Here is a 16969-nt window from a genome sequence, read left to right on the forward strand (position 1 = left end):
AGGTGGGTGCAACTGGAGTTAAATGAGTCCCAGGGGTCTGACTGCCTTTGGTCTTCAAACCGGGCCCCCCCTTCCCCACACATCTCCCCAGCTCCACAGAAGATGCAAGAAGCACTGATCTAATGTGGGACAGGAGCTCAGACTCACCCACCCATTGTCCCATCCACATTCTCTGCTTCGTGTGCACTGGGCCCTCAGGCAAGGGCGGGTGGGCACAGGGCCAAGGTGGCCCCAGATGCAACCAGGGGAGCCCTCTTCCATCCTGCCCTGGTCTCTGGCTGGGCCCTCCCAGCCGCAGAAACTGGAGTGAGGGTGAGGTGAGCTCAGGTGCACGTTGTAGGGACGATAATCCGGTCAAGCAAGCAAGAAGGTGGAGACCATCTGTGTCTGTCAAAAATTTTATTTCTTCATTTCACACAGAATGATGTTAAAATAAATCCTCAGTAATATATATATTTATATACCTATTTACTTGTGTTGATATTTACAAAAGACTGTGGAGCTCTCTGAAGTCTATGTACACCCATAATCAGGTGGACAGGCGATGTTCATTGAAGCATTTATATACACACATATGTATAACCTATGTACAAATATCAGACCCTACTGACACAGGAACTCTCAGCTGCAGAAGTCCTGGGTGGGGCAGTGTTGGTGGGGCTGAAAGCTTCCAGAATATGTCAGCAAGAATGATAATACCTACACATCCTGTGCAATGCACTTACAGCTGGTGTCTCAATTTTCACGGAGCAAACAGTTAAATGCCTCCCTGACTCCCATGAGTCTTCCCCGCAAGTCCTGCTCCGCCTTCAGCTCCCATTGGTCCCCAGCCTCTTATCACCATGGAGACCACGGTTCCCTTTCGGCATCATCCTTACGAAGCTTTACCATCAGCCTTGGAGTCCCTTCTCCTATTGATCCCAGGGAGGCTTATTTATCTGCCTCAGCTTTTCGAGTTTTCAGCAATTAGTAGAGACAGGACACGGGAGGGCAGCTGCGGAGTCATGCATGGGCAGCAAGGAAGCCAGTGCAAGCCCTAATTAGAGTCTCTGCTGCATGAGCCTAAGTGAGCGGCCATTTCCACGTTTTATATATGTGTGTGATATATATAAAATCTCCAGAGACATATCAGCACATAAGCACACAGGTCTAGAGAAGGAAACAGCATCCTGCACTCATGAGCTTTACAGGTCCGTCCCTGCTGAAAAGTGGAGTATCCTCCTTGATGGCTGGCACCATTAATTCTGAATGTTCCAAGATTACCTTTAGTGGAGAGAGGGGTGCAGGGATGCAGAAACCCAGGCAGGGGCCAATTTGGCCAGGGCACTCTTTGCTCAGCAGGCTGGAGCTAGATCATGGGACTTTCCAGCTTCCTGGGGCCCTTCAAATGAGGGAATCATCCAAGCACGACAACAAAAGGAAACTGGGTCGCCGGATCCCACGTGAAGGCGGAACTGGGGCAAGCACAGAGCATGTTCAGACCCTCTGGAGCTGACACTCACCCTCGCCAACACCAGCTGGGACACTCTTGCTCTTCTCCCCCATGTCCTAGCCTGCAGCTCTTTGCTCCTTTCCAGCCCTACCTGGCAGGGCACAGTCCTTGCCCTGCACTTCACAAGCGAAAAAGGCAGTTACGTCAGCAGCTGATGTGGAAAGTGCATGGTAGCAAAGTGGGCCCCTGAATATTCCCTTCCTCCCAGCCCTACCTCTCGCTCTCTCCAGCAGCCCTTGTACAAACAAGGCAGCCAGTGTCTAGGGGATCCTTTTTAGGGAGAAGCAGGGCTTCCGAGCCTCTCCCGAGGGCTGAGAAGAGACACAGGACTGAGTCCTCTGGGTAGCTACCGAAAGTCCAACACAGCCACACCTATGCTGCCCTCAATTATCTAGATGATGCAGCAGCTGTCCACATTATTATGTAACCACACCTGCCCTGTGCATCCGTCACTGGAATGATGCAGGGAGTTCTCAGCTGCAAACTCATCTGGAACATATCTGACTATTTTAGGAGTGCAGAGGAGCAAAGAGTCATATCTGTTTCCACGCCGAGGTTCATGCAGTGTAAGAAGCAGTCATCCAGACAGGCTGCCTCGGCTGCCCCAGTTTGCCCGCTGGTCATGCTAAGTCTGGGTGATGGGCTTCTCCCACTGGGTCATGGCCAGCTTGGCTAGATTGGAGGACTGCTGTGGGTGGTGGGAGGTGGCAGTCACCCCTGCATGCCCCAATTACCCTGGAGAGCAGTGAGGAATCCCTCCCACCCTCGTCCAGGTAGATTGTGCACAGTCACATGCAGGACGTGAGGTTGGAGCTTGCTCCCATGGGTCTAACATGCGGCTGGGTAAGATGGAGAGTGAGAGCGTGGTTCAGCTCAGAGCTAGCTGTTTCTCCAAAGAGGCCAGGGACTTATAGCTGCTCTCCTGCCCAGACCCACAAGCTACATTCGGTCAGGACAACACGGTGGGTTTGTTGCTTCCGTTGGTTATCACACATCTCGCCTTCCACGGGGCAGAGGTGTTCTTTAGTTCTTCATCAAAAATGTTATGTGCAGATCTCCTGAAATTCAAGTCTAGGACACCACCCATGGCAAAGAGAAAGCCTCACAGAACAGTCCTGGGCCACTCGATGTCCTTGAGCTTTCCACCCCACCCCCACCCCACCCCCCCAATCCAAAAGTTTGGAATAACTTTTTTTGGCTTCAGCGATGAGGTTACAGCCAACCTGGGCAGGCAGAACAAAGGATAAAGCACCTGGCCCTTAGATCAGACTTCCCTTTTATCCCTGAGTCAGGCAGCCACCTGGGAGGGAGAGGAGAGAGGTAATCCTGGAGCCTGATCGTTTGTTATGAAAGAATTGCCTTCTAGAGAGGTTCCTACATAGAAGTAAGAGAGCTGAACTGGAGAAGTGGTTAAGAATGCAAAGGGATGGCATTTAAAAATTCAAATAAATGCAGTTTATTCCTCGGATTGCCAAATTTATTCCACATTAGCGAAGCTAAGGGGGTCGGTCACTGTATAATTTTTGAAACAACGGTATACATATATACATATACACAGATATATGTATATATGGAAAACCTCTGATAACACAGGACCAACGAACCCAAACCTCAATTAACGCAAGCATTACGTTTTCTTACTATACTTTCCATAGAAAGAGGCAAATGACAGCAAGGGCATTATCTGGTGAGCCAGGATGTGCCCAAACGGCCAACTTCCGGTATGCCTTGCGGCCGGCGTACATTCAGCCTATCTCTTTGGTCTCCTCCGTCTGCACTTCCGTATGATGAGCGCTGAGGTTTACAGTGTTGACCCTGAGCAAATGCAAGGTCTTCTGTCGTCTTCAAACACTCTACTTGCTAAGGCAGGAAAGTTTATACTAACCTACTTAGGAAATGGGTTGCTTTTTTTTTTTTTTTCAATAGCAAAGACTGAACCCAGACACAGGGTCCCATTCCCACTCAAACCACCATAATTGTAAAGCAATCGGGACGTTCCCTTCCCTGAGGATTTCCCCGTCAGTTAACAGTACAGTTTTGCTGTATACATGTGTATAGAGCAAGGTACGTAGAGAAGGAATGGACTAGGACCCTGGGGTTGCCAGCCTTTCTTGATTGTCCAGTCTGAATATCTAACCTTATAGATTTTTTTTTCAGGAGAGGGGGATTCTTCTGAAGCCCCCAGTAACGTGTGCAAATATTTGTGCAACTGCACACGGTAGTGGGGTGGTGGGGCTTTTGCTGCTCCAATGTCATGCCCTAACCACCCACTTTCTACCCCTCTAGACCTCTCCCCCCAGTAACTTGCTTCCCTCCACAGCTCTCATGGAGTCCCTTTTGGGGAAGCAAGCCAGCTTATTTTGAAGGACAGCCAGAGGGCCCTTCCCCAAATCTGCCCAGGCTACTGCTCCCAGGTATGAACCTCCAGGCCACATTCCCCCAGCATCCACCTCCCTGGGGGGCGGGGGAGGGAAACAAATGGATCAAGTAATGGCTTTTAGTGCATGGAAGTGATCTGTAATGGCTCAGGATGCTTTATTCTTATCTATTGGTAAGTGCTTTCCTGCAGGGTTCCATTACACCCTGCCAGATTGACTGAGAGTCAACGAGATGGGCTGGCGTGAGGTCACCCAAACTCAAGGTTGCAGGGCCTACAGGTTGTGAGAATGCCCTGGCAGACAGGGGTAGGCGGGAGGGAGAGAGGGACTGAGGTGCACACAGGGACAGAGAGCCGTGCACGTGGGAAAGAGAGCGAAAAAGAAAGCCTTCTCTCGGACCTTCCTCATGCATACGTGCATACATGCATGCATTGCACCTCTGCAGAGGTTTACCTTCCCAAGGAGGGTCAGAGCCCCTGAGGACAGGGGTCGTGTGAACATGCGGGAGGAAGAGGGAGCCACAGACAGGGAGCTAATGCCCTGAAGCCAAGGGCATTATCTGATAATCCAGGTACTATCACTTTTCAGTCCTGAGAACATGGTTTTGAAATAGCTATTGCTAAAGAAAACAGTCACTATTTAGTTTATTGCACATTTCCTCGTTAAAAATACTCGAACACAAACTAGGAGAGATGGAGCTGAGCTTTGGCGGGAAGGGAAGCAGAAAAAAGAGAAAAGTGATCTAGATCGGTTTGAGAAAGAGACCCATCCCAGCTTGTAGAGGACCCTTCCCCTCCCCCAACCCTGCTTGCTGCTTTGATGAGGAAACGGGGCTGGTCTCAACAAGGGCGGACTCTGAAGATACAGATGATGGTCCTGCTAGCCACGTGGACACCTCCCAGCATCCAGCACCCTGCTAGTTGGCTCAGGTGGCTAACGATGTTAGAGGTTAAGGTCATGCGTTCAAACCTGGCAATGGACACTTTGCCGAGGCTGGGGGACCTCTTCTGGGTAGCCAAGGAGCAGCCCAGGCATTACAGCTTATGTGGACCAGCCTCTCAGACCAGGCAGCCATCACCCACATGGAGGCTGTTACGATAATGGCCCCTAGGAAAGCCAGAGCTGGAGCAGAGCTCACCATCCTCACCCCTGGGTAAACCATTCAAAGCCCCATGCTCCTCCTGCCTGCCGTGGGGGCTATGGTGCTACCCTCATATGCAATATGCAAACTGTCCTACCGTCTCCTTTGGGGGAAAGTCAGCCTCCACCTCTTCTTCTTTCCTCCCCTACTGTGGGCCGCACTAAACCCCCACCCTGAGACTCTTCAGAGGGCACTCCCTCTCTCAACATGGGTTATCATTGATATTTTAGGCAGACTCTGAGGAAGTAAGTTGGCCAAAGTCCTCACTACGACGGAGTGAGAGATCCAGGGACAGCAGATAGGACGAGCCAGTCCTGCAAGCCTCCCCACCTGAGACAGCCACATGAGTACTCAGGCCAACAAAGCTCTCATGGAGTCCTTTCCACATCCAGCCAATGGAGTTTGGAGGCACACTCCCTGGGGGCTCCTTTCAAAAGGCTAACCTCCTGGTGACATGCCTATTCCATCCTCAGAAGCCCAGCTGAGAGGGACAGAGGGAAGCAGAGAGGAAGGCAGACAGTGTGTCCGACACCATGGAAGCTTCAGGAAGCAGAGAGCCTTAATTATGTCCTCAGCTAAGTTTCAGCTCCTGCAGAGTTTATGCTGCAATTTGACCCTCTCTTCCTGATCATCTCCCCACCTTTCCTGGACTTCTTTCTCTTTAGCCTCCTGAAAACTCTAACATACTTGAAAGTTTGAGCTCATGGAGACACCTGCTGAACCTGAAGGGAGAATTGCTCCCTTGACTTGGGAGCGCGCAAAAGGCCTGGCGTCTTGCCCTGAACATGCACACTGGACCCCATGCGTCCATTCCCTGCTGCTGGTGCTTCCTCCGTGGAGACTGGGAGCTGTGGCCATCGTTAGGAGGGACATACCTGGGAGGGCCACAGGAGTAAAGACGGACATGCCTGAGCCAATGCCTGACTTCAATTCCCAATTTCCTTCTGAGGTGACACCTTGGCCAACAAGCACCCAGCTACCAGTGGGAAGCAGCAGCTCTGTGCGCCAAAGAGGAATCTTATGAAGCATTTAAATCTGGCCTTAGAATGCAGGATAAAAATCAGGCCTTCTAAAAAATTGTTGCTTGCTTGTGTGGCATTAGGTTCCCATCCTCAATCGTGTTTTTCATAAGCTGAACTAGCGAGCGTTTCCTCAAGGCGCAGCAAATTGGATGGGAGGCAGGGCATCCAGGTAGAGACCCGGCGAAGGAGAGGAGCATGCCTGGGATTGGACCCCCATAAAGGGGACTCAGGAGTTGACCCCACTGGGCTTATGCCCAAGAGCAAGTCAGATGCACAAGCAAGGAAAGGGGGCTCATTTTAAGAGACAAGTCTTAAAATGAGTGTGGTCTCGACTTTCTCTGACCTGCCCCTGACAAAGCCATTGGTAATGGAAGGGCAGTGAGGTCTGAGGACTGACAGAATGTTGGGGGCATCTTCACTCCGGTTTTGGGCTCAGGACCCTGCAGTTTCTTGAGCCATCACTGCTTTCAAGAGAATGGAGCTGAATCTAGAGATCCCAGGGGTTGGGAGTAGGGGAGCCTGGGCAAGGGGGTTGTCTATGTGGACTTGCTCCAAAGGCTAGGGGATGGCAAGGAGGTGTGTGTTAATAGGCTGCTGGCTGTCCCAGGTCCTTCCATACCCACATTTCTGGTGGGAGGAAGGTGAATAAGGAGAAGCCCTATGAGACTCCCAGTCTTAATCCGAGATCTGCTTTAACAATGGTGGCTCATCTTTTTGCTTTAAACCTCAGGGGCGTTACTTCTCTGAAATCTGGAAGTGGGAGAAAGAGAAGAGGGTAGAAGAAGAGGCTTCTTGAAGGCTATTGGGGGAGTACAGATGCAGGCTAGGGAAAGGTGGTGAAATCTCATCTTTTGTTTGTGCCTACTGATTTAGGGCTTTGGGGGTAGAGAGAGAGAGCTGAGTATAGGTGTACCCTCCATGTGCATTATGTGTGTATGTGCTTGGGTGTGTGTGCTGTATGTTGTGTGCCTCATATGAGTAAATGCACTGTGTGTATAAACTGAGTTTGTGTGTATTTGGTGGGCAGAAACAATATAAAATATCCTTGGTGTCCTGTGTATACATACCCATTGTGTTCATGTGGTTTTTATGCATTTTGCATCTGAGTTGTGGTTGTGTCCTTGTATGTGATATGCGTAGATCTTCTGTGTTATGTTCTGTATTGGTAAGTATGTTCTAGGTCTGTGCTGAATATGCCTATTTTGGAGACAGCTGTAGTTACAGATCATCTGTGTATGCCCTTTTCAGTAATTGACCTCTGTGCATTTTGTATTAGTGTGCGGCAACAGTGTATCTATTTTGCGGTGGGTGTGTATGCATTGTGCCTGCACCTGTGGATATTTTATAGTTCCCCCTCGCCCCCGCCCCCGTCAAGACCAACAGGATAGGAGATCTTCCCCCTGACCGAGGCCTTGGGTATGGGTTGTTTTACCATCTGTTTCCCAGGGTCTGCGCCCTTCCCACCCCATGTCTTGGAAATTCAGCACCACCTCCCATGAAGGAGAGGAAGAGAAGCATAGAGGCTTCACGCTGGGCATGGGGCATCCTGCAGATCCCTGGGGATGTGGGTGACCAGGACCTAATGAGCACCCTGGGCCTAGCACCCTGAGCTGGTGCCCCACCCCCAAGGTAACTGTAGGAGCTAAACAGCCAACAGTGAGGCTAGGGCTGGAGCCGAGGCTGGGCGACCTGACCACACAACTCACTGTGTTTGGGAAATACAAGCTATTATGTCAAAAGGTGAGGAAGCCCAGTCTGGAAGGCGGAAGCTTCCCCACCTCAACCCATTCCAGGGCCAGCCTGAACTCCACCCTTAGGCAAAGTGCTCATTCCCTCTCAATCTGTCCCAGGGCACGGAATGATTATTTAAGCAGCTCTGGTTGCCAGTGCAATGGGGAGAGAGTTTGAGCTGGGCCATTGAAATGATGCCCGTGGATCATCTAGTGTCTCCATCCCTTGGCCAGGGACTTCTGGAGTTTCCACACTGAGGAAGCTCCCTTCAAGTCTAGACCTGTGGCACTGGGTCCCTGGTTTCAAGAAGGAGATCCATTCTGGCTCTTTATGGAAAGGGTCATTAAAGTGACTGATGCAGAGCCAAATGACAAGAAAAACTGAGGAGGGCGGGCAAAGATGAGAAGGGAGATGATGGAACATGATGGGCTGTAGAGAAGAGGCCTGGGGCGGGTGTGGCCCAGGGCAGCTGGAGCCGTGAGGGCCATGGGCCCTTGTGTACTCGGTGAGACAAGCTTCAGCCATGGGGAACTGAAGCTGCAGCACATGGAGGGCAGAGAGACAATTCTAACATCTAAGAATCCATGAAGACTGGAGTGTCTGAGGCAATGGCAGCAAACCCAGTCCCAGTGGGGTTATCAATGAGACAAACCAACCCATTAGGCCGCTCAGACAACCAACCCACCAAGCAGTGGATTTGCTCCTGAACCTGAACTCCAGAGAATGAATATGTGTGTGTGTGTGTGTGTGTGTGTGTGCATATATACATACACACACATATGTATGTATGTATATAATACATAATATATACATACATACGCTAGTGCACATAGTCAAACACATGCATAAATTGCCCTGTGTCAGAAATATTGCATAAGCTTATACAAGGTTCAAATGCAATTTCTTCTATAGCTAGCTAGGTAGAGGAACTCGTGAAAGAGATACTCATATATTTATATACACTGGATCCACAAATTCGCCTGTCCTCGGGACCAGGTGCCCTGGTCAGCTATAGAGTCATGCCCATGACTAAGTTCAATCGTAAGGTACAGTTATGTGAGGTGTTTGGGGCACTGCTTTCCCTGCTCCCTTTCCAGGCTTTGCAAAAGGTCTGTGCCCCGACGTAGAAGAAGGGGGATGGGGTCGGCTGGAGAGCCGGAAGTCGTGGTTCCCCATTCCAAATAGTCTCTTCTTCTTCTTCTTTTTTTTTTTTTTCTCCTGACTGAGGGCTTTTGTCCTCTGATGGGGAAAAAAAAAACCCCCCAAAAAAAAAAAAAAAAACAAAACAAACCCCTAGCTCCTTGCCACTCCGGGGCTATTGATACTCTATGAATACTGTGTAGGCTACTAGGAAAATAGGTTATCTCCTGTGTTTTAACTACTGAGATTCATGCAACACACACCCATGCAGCTCTATCGCATCACTGGAAACTGCGCTGTGGTGTCAGGGCCACCAGCACCGCGCTAGGAAAGCAGGTGTCTGCGAACTCCAGCGTAACGCAGAAATCGGGCGTGTTTTGTGACTCCGAAGCCTGCAAAAATGGTGAGGTCCGAAGCTGAGAGGTCCCTTGGTCCATTAGCTTCTCCCCATCGGCCTAAGGGTGAACGTGCAACTGGACAACTTGCCTTTGGTCATCCTGACTGTCCCTCCCCCTGGGGTTCCCCCACATCCACACTGCAGAGAAAAACCAAAAGCAGACTTTTCCGTTATGAAACACAAGCCTCCGGAGCACCCATTGGGCAACTGTAATTCACAAACCCCAGCCCGTGACACAGAAAGTAATTCTAATATGCAAGACTGTGTGTTCTTTTCAATGCAAAAATGGGAAATGACCTTTTGAATAACTCCTGGTGCTTTCAAGCTAAGCCACCACGGTTTTCCTCTGTGAAGGGGGAGGTGGGCTCATATGGGACCAGGGGCTTGGGGGCCCGGAGGCTCGGGAGGGGTGGGGTGTGTCTCCCCGGGTATTGTGCGCGTTTAATTCGGGAGGGAAGATGGTACAGATGGGGCGGGTTATGTATTTGCTAAGAGGTGGCCCCAATGTGTCTTTCTGAAATTCTGGCTCCATAGGTGACTCCCCTGTTTAGAACCCCCTAGGCCAGTGATGAAGATTTGCATGAAAGCCAGGGATAGATATTCTGTGTTCTAAATCAAAAATCAAAAGATCAAAAGTCACTTGCACTATTTGCTTTCCATGCAGAACCAGATACACACTGTAGAACACACTGACTACAATGCAGGCTATTTATGCAGTATCTGCAGTATTCCATGGAGCTGCGGGTAGGTTAATAGGTTTCAATCAGACATCAGTTAACATTTTGGTAATATTCACATAGTTTGTATTAGCCAAAGTGCAGTTGGCCGTTTTCAAGTTTTCCTCTCTAAAGTCCTCGTTACTATTGTTTACCCCCTCCTGGATCTCCATGTAATCGGACTTACTAATGGTAGAGGCACTTCTACTTTTCTTCAGGTCAGGGGAGGATGGGATCTTTGGACAGCTCGTCACTTGCAGGTACTGGGCCTGCTCCTCTCCCTCTGTCTCCCGGTGGTAGAAGTAGTTGAAGTTGGACACTATGACGGGGACCGGTAAGGCAATGGTTAACACACCTGCGATTGCACAGAGGGAACCCACGATCTTTCCCCCAATGGTAGTTGGAACCATGTCTCCATAGCCTACAGTTGTCATGGAGACGACTGCCCACCAGAAGGCATCCGGGATGCTGGGGAACTGGGACTCTCGCTCATCGGCCTCTGCGAAATAGACAGCACTAGAGAAAAGGATGACCCCGATGAAGAGGAAGAATATCAGGAGGCCCAATTCTCTCATGCTGGCTTTGAGGGTCTGACCTAGAATCTGGAGACCTTTGGAGTGTCTAGACAACTTGAAAATCCTAAAGACTCTTACCAACCGGATGACACGGAGGATGGCCAGCGACATGGCCTGCTGGCCCTGCTGGGCATCCTCCGGCTTCTCAGCCAGCTCCGTCCCCAGGGTGATGAAGTAGGGGATGATGGCCACGATGTCAATGATGTTCATGATGTTGGTGAAGAAGCCGGCTTTGCTGGGACAGGCAAAGAACCTCACCAAGAATTCGAACGAGAACCAGATGATGCAGAGGGTCTCTACGATGAAGAAAGGGTCAGTGAAGGAAGTCGACTGCTGGTAGCCGATCGTGCTGTTGGAGTAGGTGTGGAAGGTCATCCCACTGCCGTGCATGTCCTCGTTCTCATCCCGGAAGATGGGCAGGGTCTCCAGGCAGAAGCTGACGATCGAGATCAGGATCACCATGACAGATACAATAGCAATAATCCTGGCAGGCCCTGAGCTCTCTGGGTATTCAAAGAGAAGCCACACCTGCCTCTGAAACTCATTTTCGGGCAGAGGACGCTCTTCCTCTTTGATGTAGCCTTCGTCTTCCCGAAACATCTCCATCGCTTCTTCTCCCAGCTCATAGAACCGAATTTCTTCGGAGAAGATGTCCAAGGGCACGTTCACGGGCCGCCTCAAGCGGCCCCCAGACTGGTAGTAGTACAAAATAGCGTCAAAGCTGGGCCGGTTCCGGTCAAAAAAGTACTCGTTTCGGAGGGGGTCAAAGTACCTCATCCGCTTCTTTGGGTCCCCTAAGAGGGTCTCTGGAAACTGAGCTAAGGTCTTGAGTTGGGTCTCAAAGCGCAGCCCCGAGATGTTGATGACCACTCTCTCACAGCACTCGTGGTCGGCCTCGGGGTCGTACGTGTCCTGCGGGGGCCCGGGGAGGGCGGCAGCCTCATCCGCTGGCTCTCCGGTGGCCACTGTCATAATTGGGGCTGAGAGAAGGGCCTCACACTATGCCTTCCAGCTGCCTGGTGGCAGGGAGCTCAGGGTGCTGCTTCCGGCCCCAGGAAACACAGAAGCATTGGCCTGGGGTCCTGCAGGAGAGCCCCGAGGGCTCGCTGAGGACCAGAGACACAGCCTCCCTCGGCTGAAAGACAGAGGCAGTTAAGGCCGTGAGACCACTCAGCACTGGCAGCCCGACCTGGGTTGCTGCTCCTTGTCTCCTATCTTTGAGCCAAGAGCTCAGAAACATCACCACCACCACCACCACCACCACCACTAAAAAGCAAAACTTACCTTCACTTTGTAACCTGGCTGGGGATCAGAGGCAAGCAGGTGGCAGTCTCTCAAGAACGGTCCAGATTGCCCTGTGCTGGGGGAAGGTGGCTGGTACAGGCCCCCTCTGCACCACACGGGCTTCAAGGAGCAGCACAGCCCCATACTAGAGGCTGAAAGGAAGCCCTCTCCCAGGCACTGAACTAATGTCTTGCAAATACCTGCCCCCAGGGAGGTATTCACAGTGGTGGATCTTGGGCTTGGGTCTCCCTCACTGCCCCCACTCCAGTGACTCGACATATGGCTGTTATTAAAAATAGATTGATTTACCTGGCAAGGCAGGAACCTGAAGCTCTCTTCCTGGAAGAGCTGATCAGATACCGTGGGAATCCTAGATACACAAATAGGCAGCCCGATACACAAATCACGTCTTCTCACTTGAGCGAGAAATAATGGTGAGTCATTCTGGGCAGGAGGGCAGGCTCCAGGTCCTGGAGGTGAGCTCCAGAACTGCGCTGGCCTGGAGGGGCAGTGGAGGGTCTGGCCAGGGGAACGTGGGGCTGGAGGACGCAGAACTTGGGTCTGGAGCCTTTGGAAGGAAGGTGGCAAGATGCGAAGTCCTCCTGGCTGTCCTCAGGTGTGACCTTGCCTGGAAAAAACAGCAGCAAGGTGGAACCAGGGCTTTTGGGTGGCAGGTGCCAACATTTAGGAGGGCTCTGGCGGCTTTCCTTCCATGCCCACCTTCCATGCTGGTGTCACACCTGAGGACTACCCCTCAGCCTCCCTGCCTCCTCTGGGCAGGCTTCCAACAGCTGGAAGCTTTTTCTCCCAGGGAAGGAGCCTTCAGGCCGGGCTGGGCCCGCCTCCTCGGGGGCCTGCCAGGGCTGAGCCAGATCTCCCTCGGTCCTCAACAGCCATCAGGAGGGACTCTGGGCAAAGCCCTCCAGCCCCCAGGTCAGGACGCTGCAACTCCCAAGGGGAGGGCTTCCTCCACTGCAGCCCGACTCTAAGCTCTGACCCCGGCAAGGTCCCGGAGGAGGAAGAACGCCTTCCCCCCTGCCCCCCCACAACCTCCCCGACGCATACGCCTTCAGAGCCCATCTAGGGAGACTCCTCACACAGAAAGGTCGACTCTCCAAAAGCTGGCTGGCTTGCTCCCAAGACTTACTCTCCCTCGGGGATCCCTGGGGTGGAGACTTCGCTCTGAGCAGGGTGGCATGTGATTTGGGCAGGCGCTCGACCACCGATTTCTCCCCCAAGAGAAAAGCCCTCACATCTCCTCGGCAGGGAGCGCAGAACGAACGCCCGGCCAGCCTGGCTGCCAGGCGGCTTGGCAGCAGCGAGAGGGGGAGCCTGGAGGAAGCCGGCTTCCGGGCTGGCCCCCTGCCGGCCCAATCCCGCCGGCCCCGGGGCGGGGAGGGGTCCGGGCCCTCTCCCCATCGCCCCGACTCCGGCCGGGATTCCGCCAGGCGCGCTCCGCGCCCGGTTCCGCGCCGGCGGACCAGACCCACCAGCAGCTGGCCGCCGCGGCAAGCGCCGCCTTAACCCCTTCCTGCCCGGCCGCTGCGGGCCCGAGCGCAACCCGGTTCTCTCGCCCCTGGGGTCCATCTCCACCCGAAAACCCGGGAGCCCGAACTCTGGGGGTGGGGAGGAGGGTGCTGCCCCCGGAGCTCCGCTTCCTCCTAAGCGCGGGGGCTCCGCCGCAGCGCACGGCCCCGGGGAAGCGGAAAAGCCCCGCTCAGCCGCAAAGCCGTTTTCGTTCGGAGCCGGAGAGGGGAATGCAGGCCGGCGTCCCAAGTGATTCGGGTCCTACCAACCGGCGCTATTCACCAGACCCGGTTCTGCCCGTCAGCTGCACTTCCCATCACCCGCCAGCGCCTCGCTGCGCCCTCCGCCCGCGCCGTGCGCAGCCCAAGGGTCCCGAGCCCATTCCGTGCCCTCTCCTTACGCAGGGCGCCAGCCCCCCTCGCCCGGCCCGGACTCAGCCCTAGTCCGCCGCGCTGCAGGCTGCGCCGCCCGGTGCCCCGCAGCCCCTCCGCGCGCCGCAGCCCGGGCAGGGGAAGCGGCACGCGCAGCCCCTACGCGCCGACACCGATTTACCCTTCCCGCTGGGCACCCGGGGCCTCCATGTTCCTGGGTGACCGCGAGCGCCGGCGGAACGGCGGCTGCGGGCGGCGGCGGTAGGGGTGCAGGCGGCCAGCCGGGAGCCGGCTCTGCAGTCCCGCGGGCGGCGCGTACGGAGCGCCCGGCCGCCGCCCGCAGCCGCACCGCGCCGCACCGCGCCACGCAGCGCCGCACCTGGCCCGGCTGCGAACTCGAATTAAAGGGGCCGGCGGGGACCAGAGCCGAGCAGGTGGCCGCTGAGTTGGCCCCCCGGGGATCGGCCCCCACCCTACGAGGAGAACACCCATGCTGTGGCAGAGCCCAGCTTACTAACCAGAACCTCGTGGAGAACTCAGCTGGGTGCCGCCGGGGCCGGGGAACCGGGGACAGAAGTTGAGGGGCGGTCATGAGAGGCTCCTGCCAACATAATGAAGTAGGCGAGGAGGAAACAATCGATAGCAGCTATCCCAGGCCCGATGAGGGATCCAACCCCGCGGGAAATGTGTTGCTATTATGATGATGCTGCCAGACAGAATCTGCAGACCCCCTCTCGCGCCGGCTCGCCCTCTCCTCCAGCTCTGCCTCCCCAGCTCTCTCTCCCCAGCCAAAGCCCTGGCTTCGCAAGGGAGTGCAGCAGGTACGGCCCGCAGTGTGGCTGAAACTCGCTGCTAGGTTTCCTGCCAATGAGCCCCAGGAACGGGCAGAACTGCAGAGCCGGCCCTCTTGGCTCCCGCCCCCCAGGGCCGGGCAGGGAGGGCTCCGGCCCTGCAGTAGCCCCAGGCCTGCTACTCACAAAACCGGTCCCCTCACAGACCTTAACGGAGCCTACTGGCCCACCGGGCTGGGAAATTGGGACGGCAGCTCTTGGTGCCCTTGCACCCAGGGACCGGGGGCGGGCAGAGGAGGATGCCCTTTGCTTTTGGAAGTAAGTGTATGGGAAGCCCAGCCTGCCCTCTGCTCAGGTGGTGGATCTGAGAGGGTCCAGGGTGCTCTTGGGAGCCACGTGACAGCCCCATGCCCCTGGGAGTTCTGGTCTCAGTTCCAAACAGTGATTCCTTGAGCCCAGAGTGCCCCAGACACAGAGCCTAGGTGCAGAGGGGCTCCAGTCCCAGGGAGGCTCCTGCTGGGCCCTCCTTGCTGAGAGCCTTCCTCTCTAGGCCTGTAGCTTGTGATGGAAGTTCTGAGAGCCTACAAGGTCCGGCTCTGTGGAATTCCAGCATTTCGTCAGGGTAGTCTGCTAGGTATGGTTTAAGACTGGGGGCCTAGCCAGAGCGGTCCAGGAGGGCAATGACCTTAGTGAGCTCTAAGGATGATAGATGACTATAAAGCAGGACTGGTTTGGTCTGGAGCTTCTAGAAGCTAGCCTCTCAGTGTCCCAGCCTGAGCGTGGCCTGGGTGTTTTGGAGCCAACCAGGCTGGGACTGAAATCCCTGCCAGGTGCTAGGTGAATGAATTCAGGTCTCTGGACCTCAGTGTCCTCATCAGCAAAATGAGGGCTGTTGCAATGGTTAAGTTGCTCATGGGAAGAGTTTAGCCCCCAGCAGACACTCCACAAATGATGGTTTCTCCACTGGCTTCCCTGTGAAAGTCTCCATGACTTTCTCCATGACTTTCCCAGCCTTGAGCTTAGCTTGTGGCTGCTTCTCGAAGAGCCCGATCAGCAGGTTTGGCTGGCCCATTCTCTCTGCCTCCCAGTATACCCCACTCCTCACTTGCCCTGAGGTTTCAGCCATTCCTACGCCTTCAGCAAACTGTCCCCCAGTCCCTGCTCCACACTCCTTCTGGAAGCCTCTCCTGCCCAGCGCTGCAAGGCTCTGTTTCTCCTTCTGGCTACATCGGGTCCTCGTGTCAATGGAAGCACAACGGACATCCATTTGATAACACCTCTACGTTTTCCTTGCCCTCCTTTGTTAAAATGAAAGCCGTGGACTGAGAAAAGCTCTTGGGGGAGAATGAATAATCGTGCTAATTGGTAACATGTGCCTACCATGTGCTAAGTAACCCCAGCGCAGCGGGAGGCTGGATCCTCACAGCTCTGTGAGCTAGTTTTTATATAGGTACCGTTTCAGGCGAAAGGAAACTGAGGCAGAGACAGGGGAAGCAATCAGCCTGAGGTCACTAAGCGGTGGCTCTGAGACACGAATCAGGTGTCTATGACTCTAGGACAGACACCCTTGGCTCCCACACCACCCTGCTCGGGTTCAGTGAGCAGCCCTCCAATTTCATTTCCGTCTTTGGGATCTTCCTCCGACCCCTGGCTCCTGTCCCATCTGATTGGCCTCAAGGGTATGTCATCCTCCTTCCCCCCTTTGAAGCCTGATCTGAGTGTCAACGACTGGAGAGAAATTAAGAAAAGAAGGAAAGAAAGAAAAAGAAACATAACACCGTTGTCCTAGGGCTCAGGGTGTGGGTCCCGCCCTGAGAAGTCTGTCTTGGTTTGGCCGTGCTGTGTGAGAAAAAGAACATGGACCCAATTCCCACCTCTGACACTTGCTAGCTGTGTAAACTTGGCCAAGTTATTTAAACCCTCGGAGCCTCAGTTTCTAATTCGGTGCATGGGACAGCGGAACTCCTCACAGGGTGATCAGGATTAAATGAGTTATAGTGGACAGCCAGTTAGCTTAACCTAGCTAGCTGTTTCATCACGGTTAGCTCTCTCCAGCCCTAAAGAGGTCACCAGTTCTTATTTTTGGCCACAAAAGAACAGCAGGAGTGCCCTCTTGATCCCTCCCTGGGGGCGGATCAAACCCCTAATGGCCACTCCTTTGCCCTTCAGTCAGGTTTCCTGCTTGGGGGCCGTGCCTTGCCTTCCTTGGAGTGAGCTGCCAGTGATCTGAAGTTGTTGCTTCCTGAGCTCTGTGACTACAGTCACTGAAAGGAAGAGTTTATGACAGGGTGCGTCCATGCCCCCCCGCAACTTCCAGCCCCCAACACACACACACACACACACACACACACACACACACACACACACACGGAGGCACTGCAGGTACAAGAGGGAGGGTCTCTTT

The 16969-nt window shown here is 53.9% G+C and overlaps 1 protein-coding gene across 7 annotated transcripts; it reads right to left on the minus strand.

The window, feature by feature from the left end:
* Positions 1 to 390: 390 nt before the first annotated feature.
* KCNA2 (potassium voltage-gated channel subfamily A member 2) lies at positions 391 to 14412 on the minus strand. 7 transcript variants are annotated; one of them, XM_027621322.2, is made up of 4 exons: positions 13024 to 13287; positions 12186 to 12504; positions 11877 to 11952; positions 391 to 11727 (listed from the first exon to the last, which is right to left on the minus strand). In XM_027621322.2, exon 4 carries the CDS (start codon positions 11562 to 11564, stop codon positions 10065 to 10067), a length of 1500 nt encoding a protein of 499 aa, XP_027477123.1. In that variant the 5' UTR covers positions 11565 to 11727; positions 11877 to 11952; positions 12186 to 12504; positions 13024 to 13287; the 3' UTR covers positions 391 to 10064. The 7 variants fall into 7 exon arrangements, with proteins under 7 accessions (XP_027477123.1, XP_027477137.1, XP_027477129.1 ...); XM_027621336.2 differs by lacking the exons at positions 11877 to 11952; positions 13024 to 13287 and adding an exon at positions 14293 to 14412; XM_027621328.2 differs by lacking the exons at positions 11877 to 11952; positions 13024 to 13287 and adding an exon at positions 13956 to 14088.
* Between the last annotated feature and the right edge of the window lie 2557 nt (positions 14413 to 16969).

The sequence above is a fragment of the Zalophus californianus genome, chromosome 4 (assembly GCF_009762305.2).
Source record: "Zalophus californianus isolate mZalCal1 chromosome 4, mZalCal1.pri.v2, whole genome shotgun sequence".
NCBI classification, from domain to species: Eukaryota; Metazoa; Chordata; class Mammalia; order Carnivora; family Otariidae; genus Zalophus; species Zalophus californianus.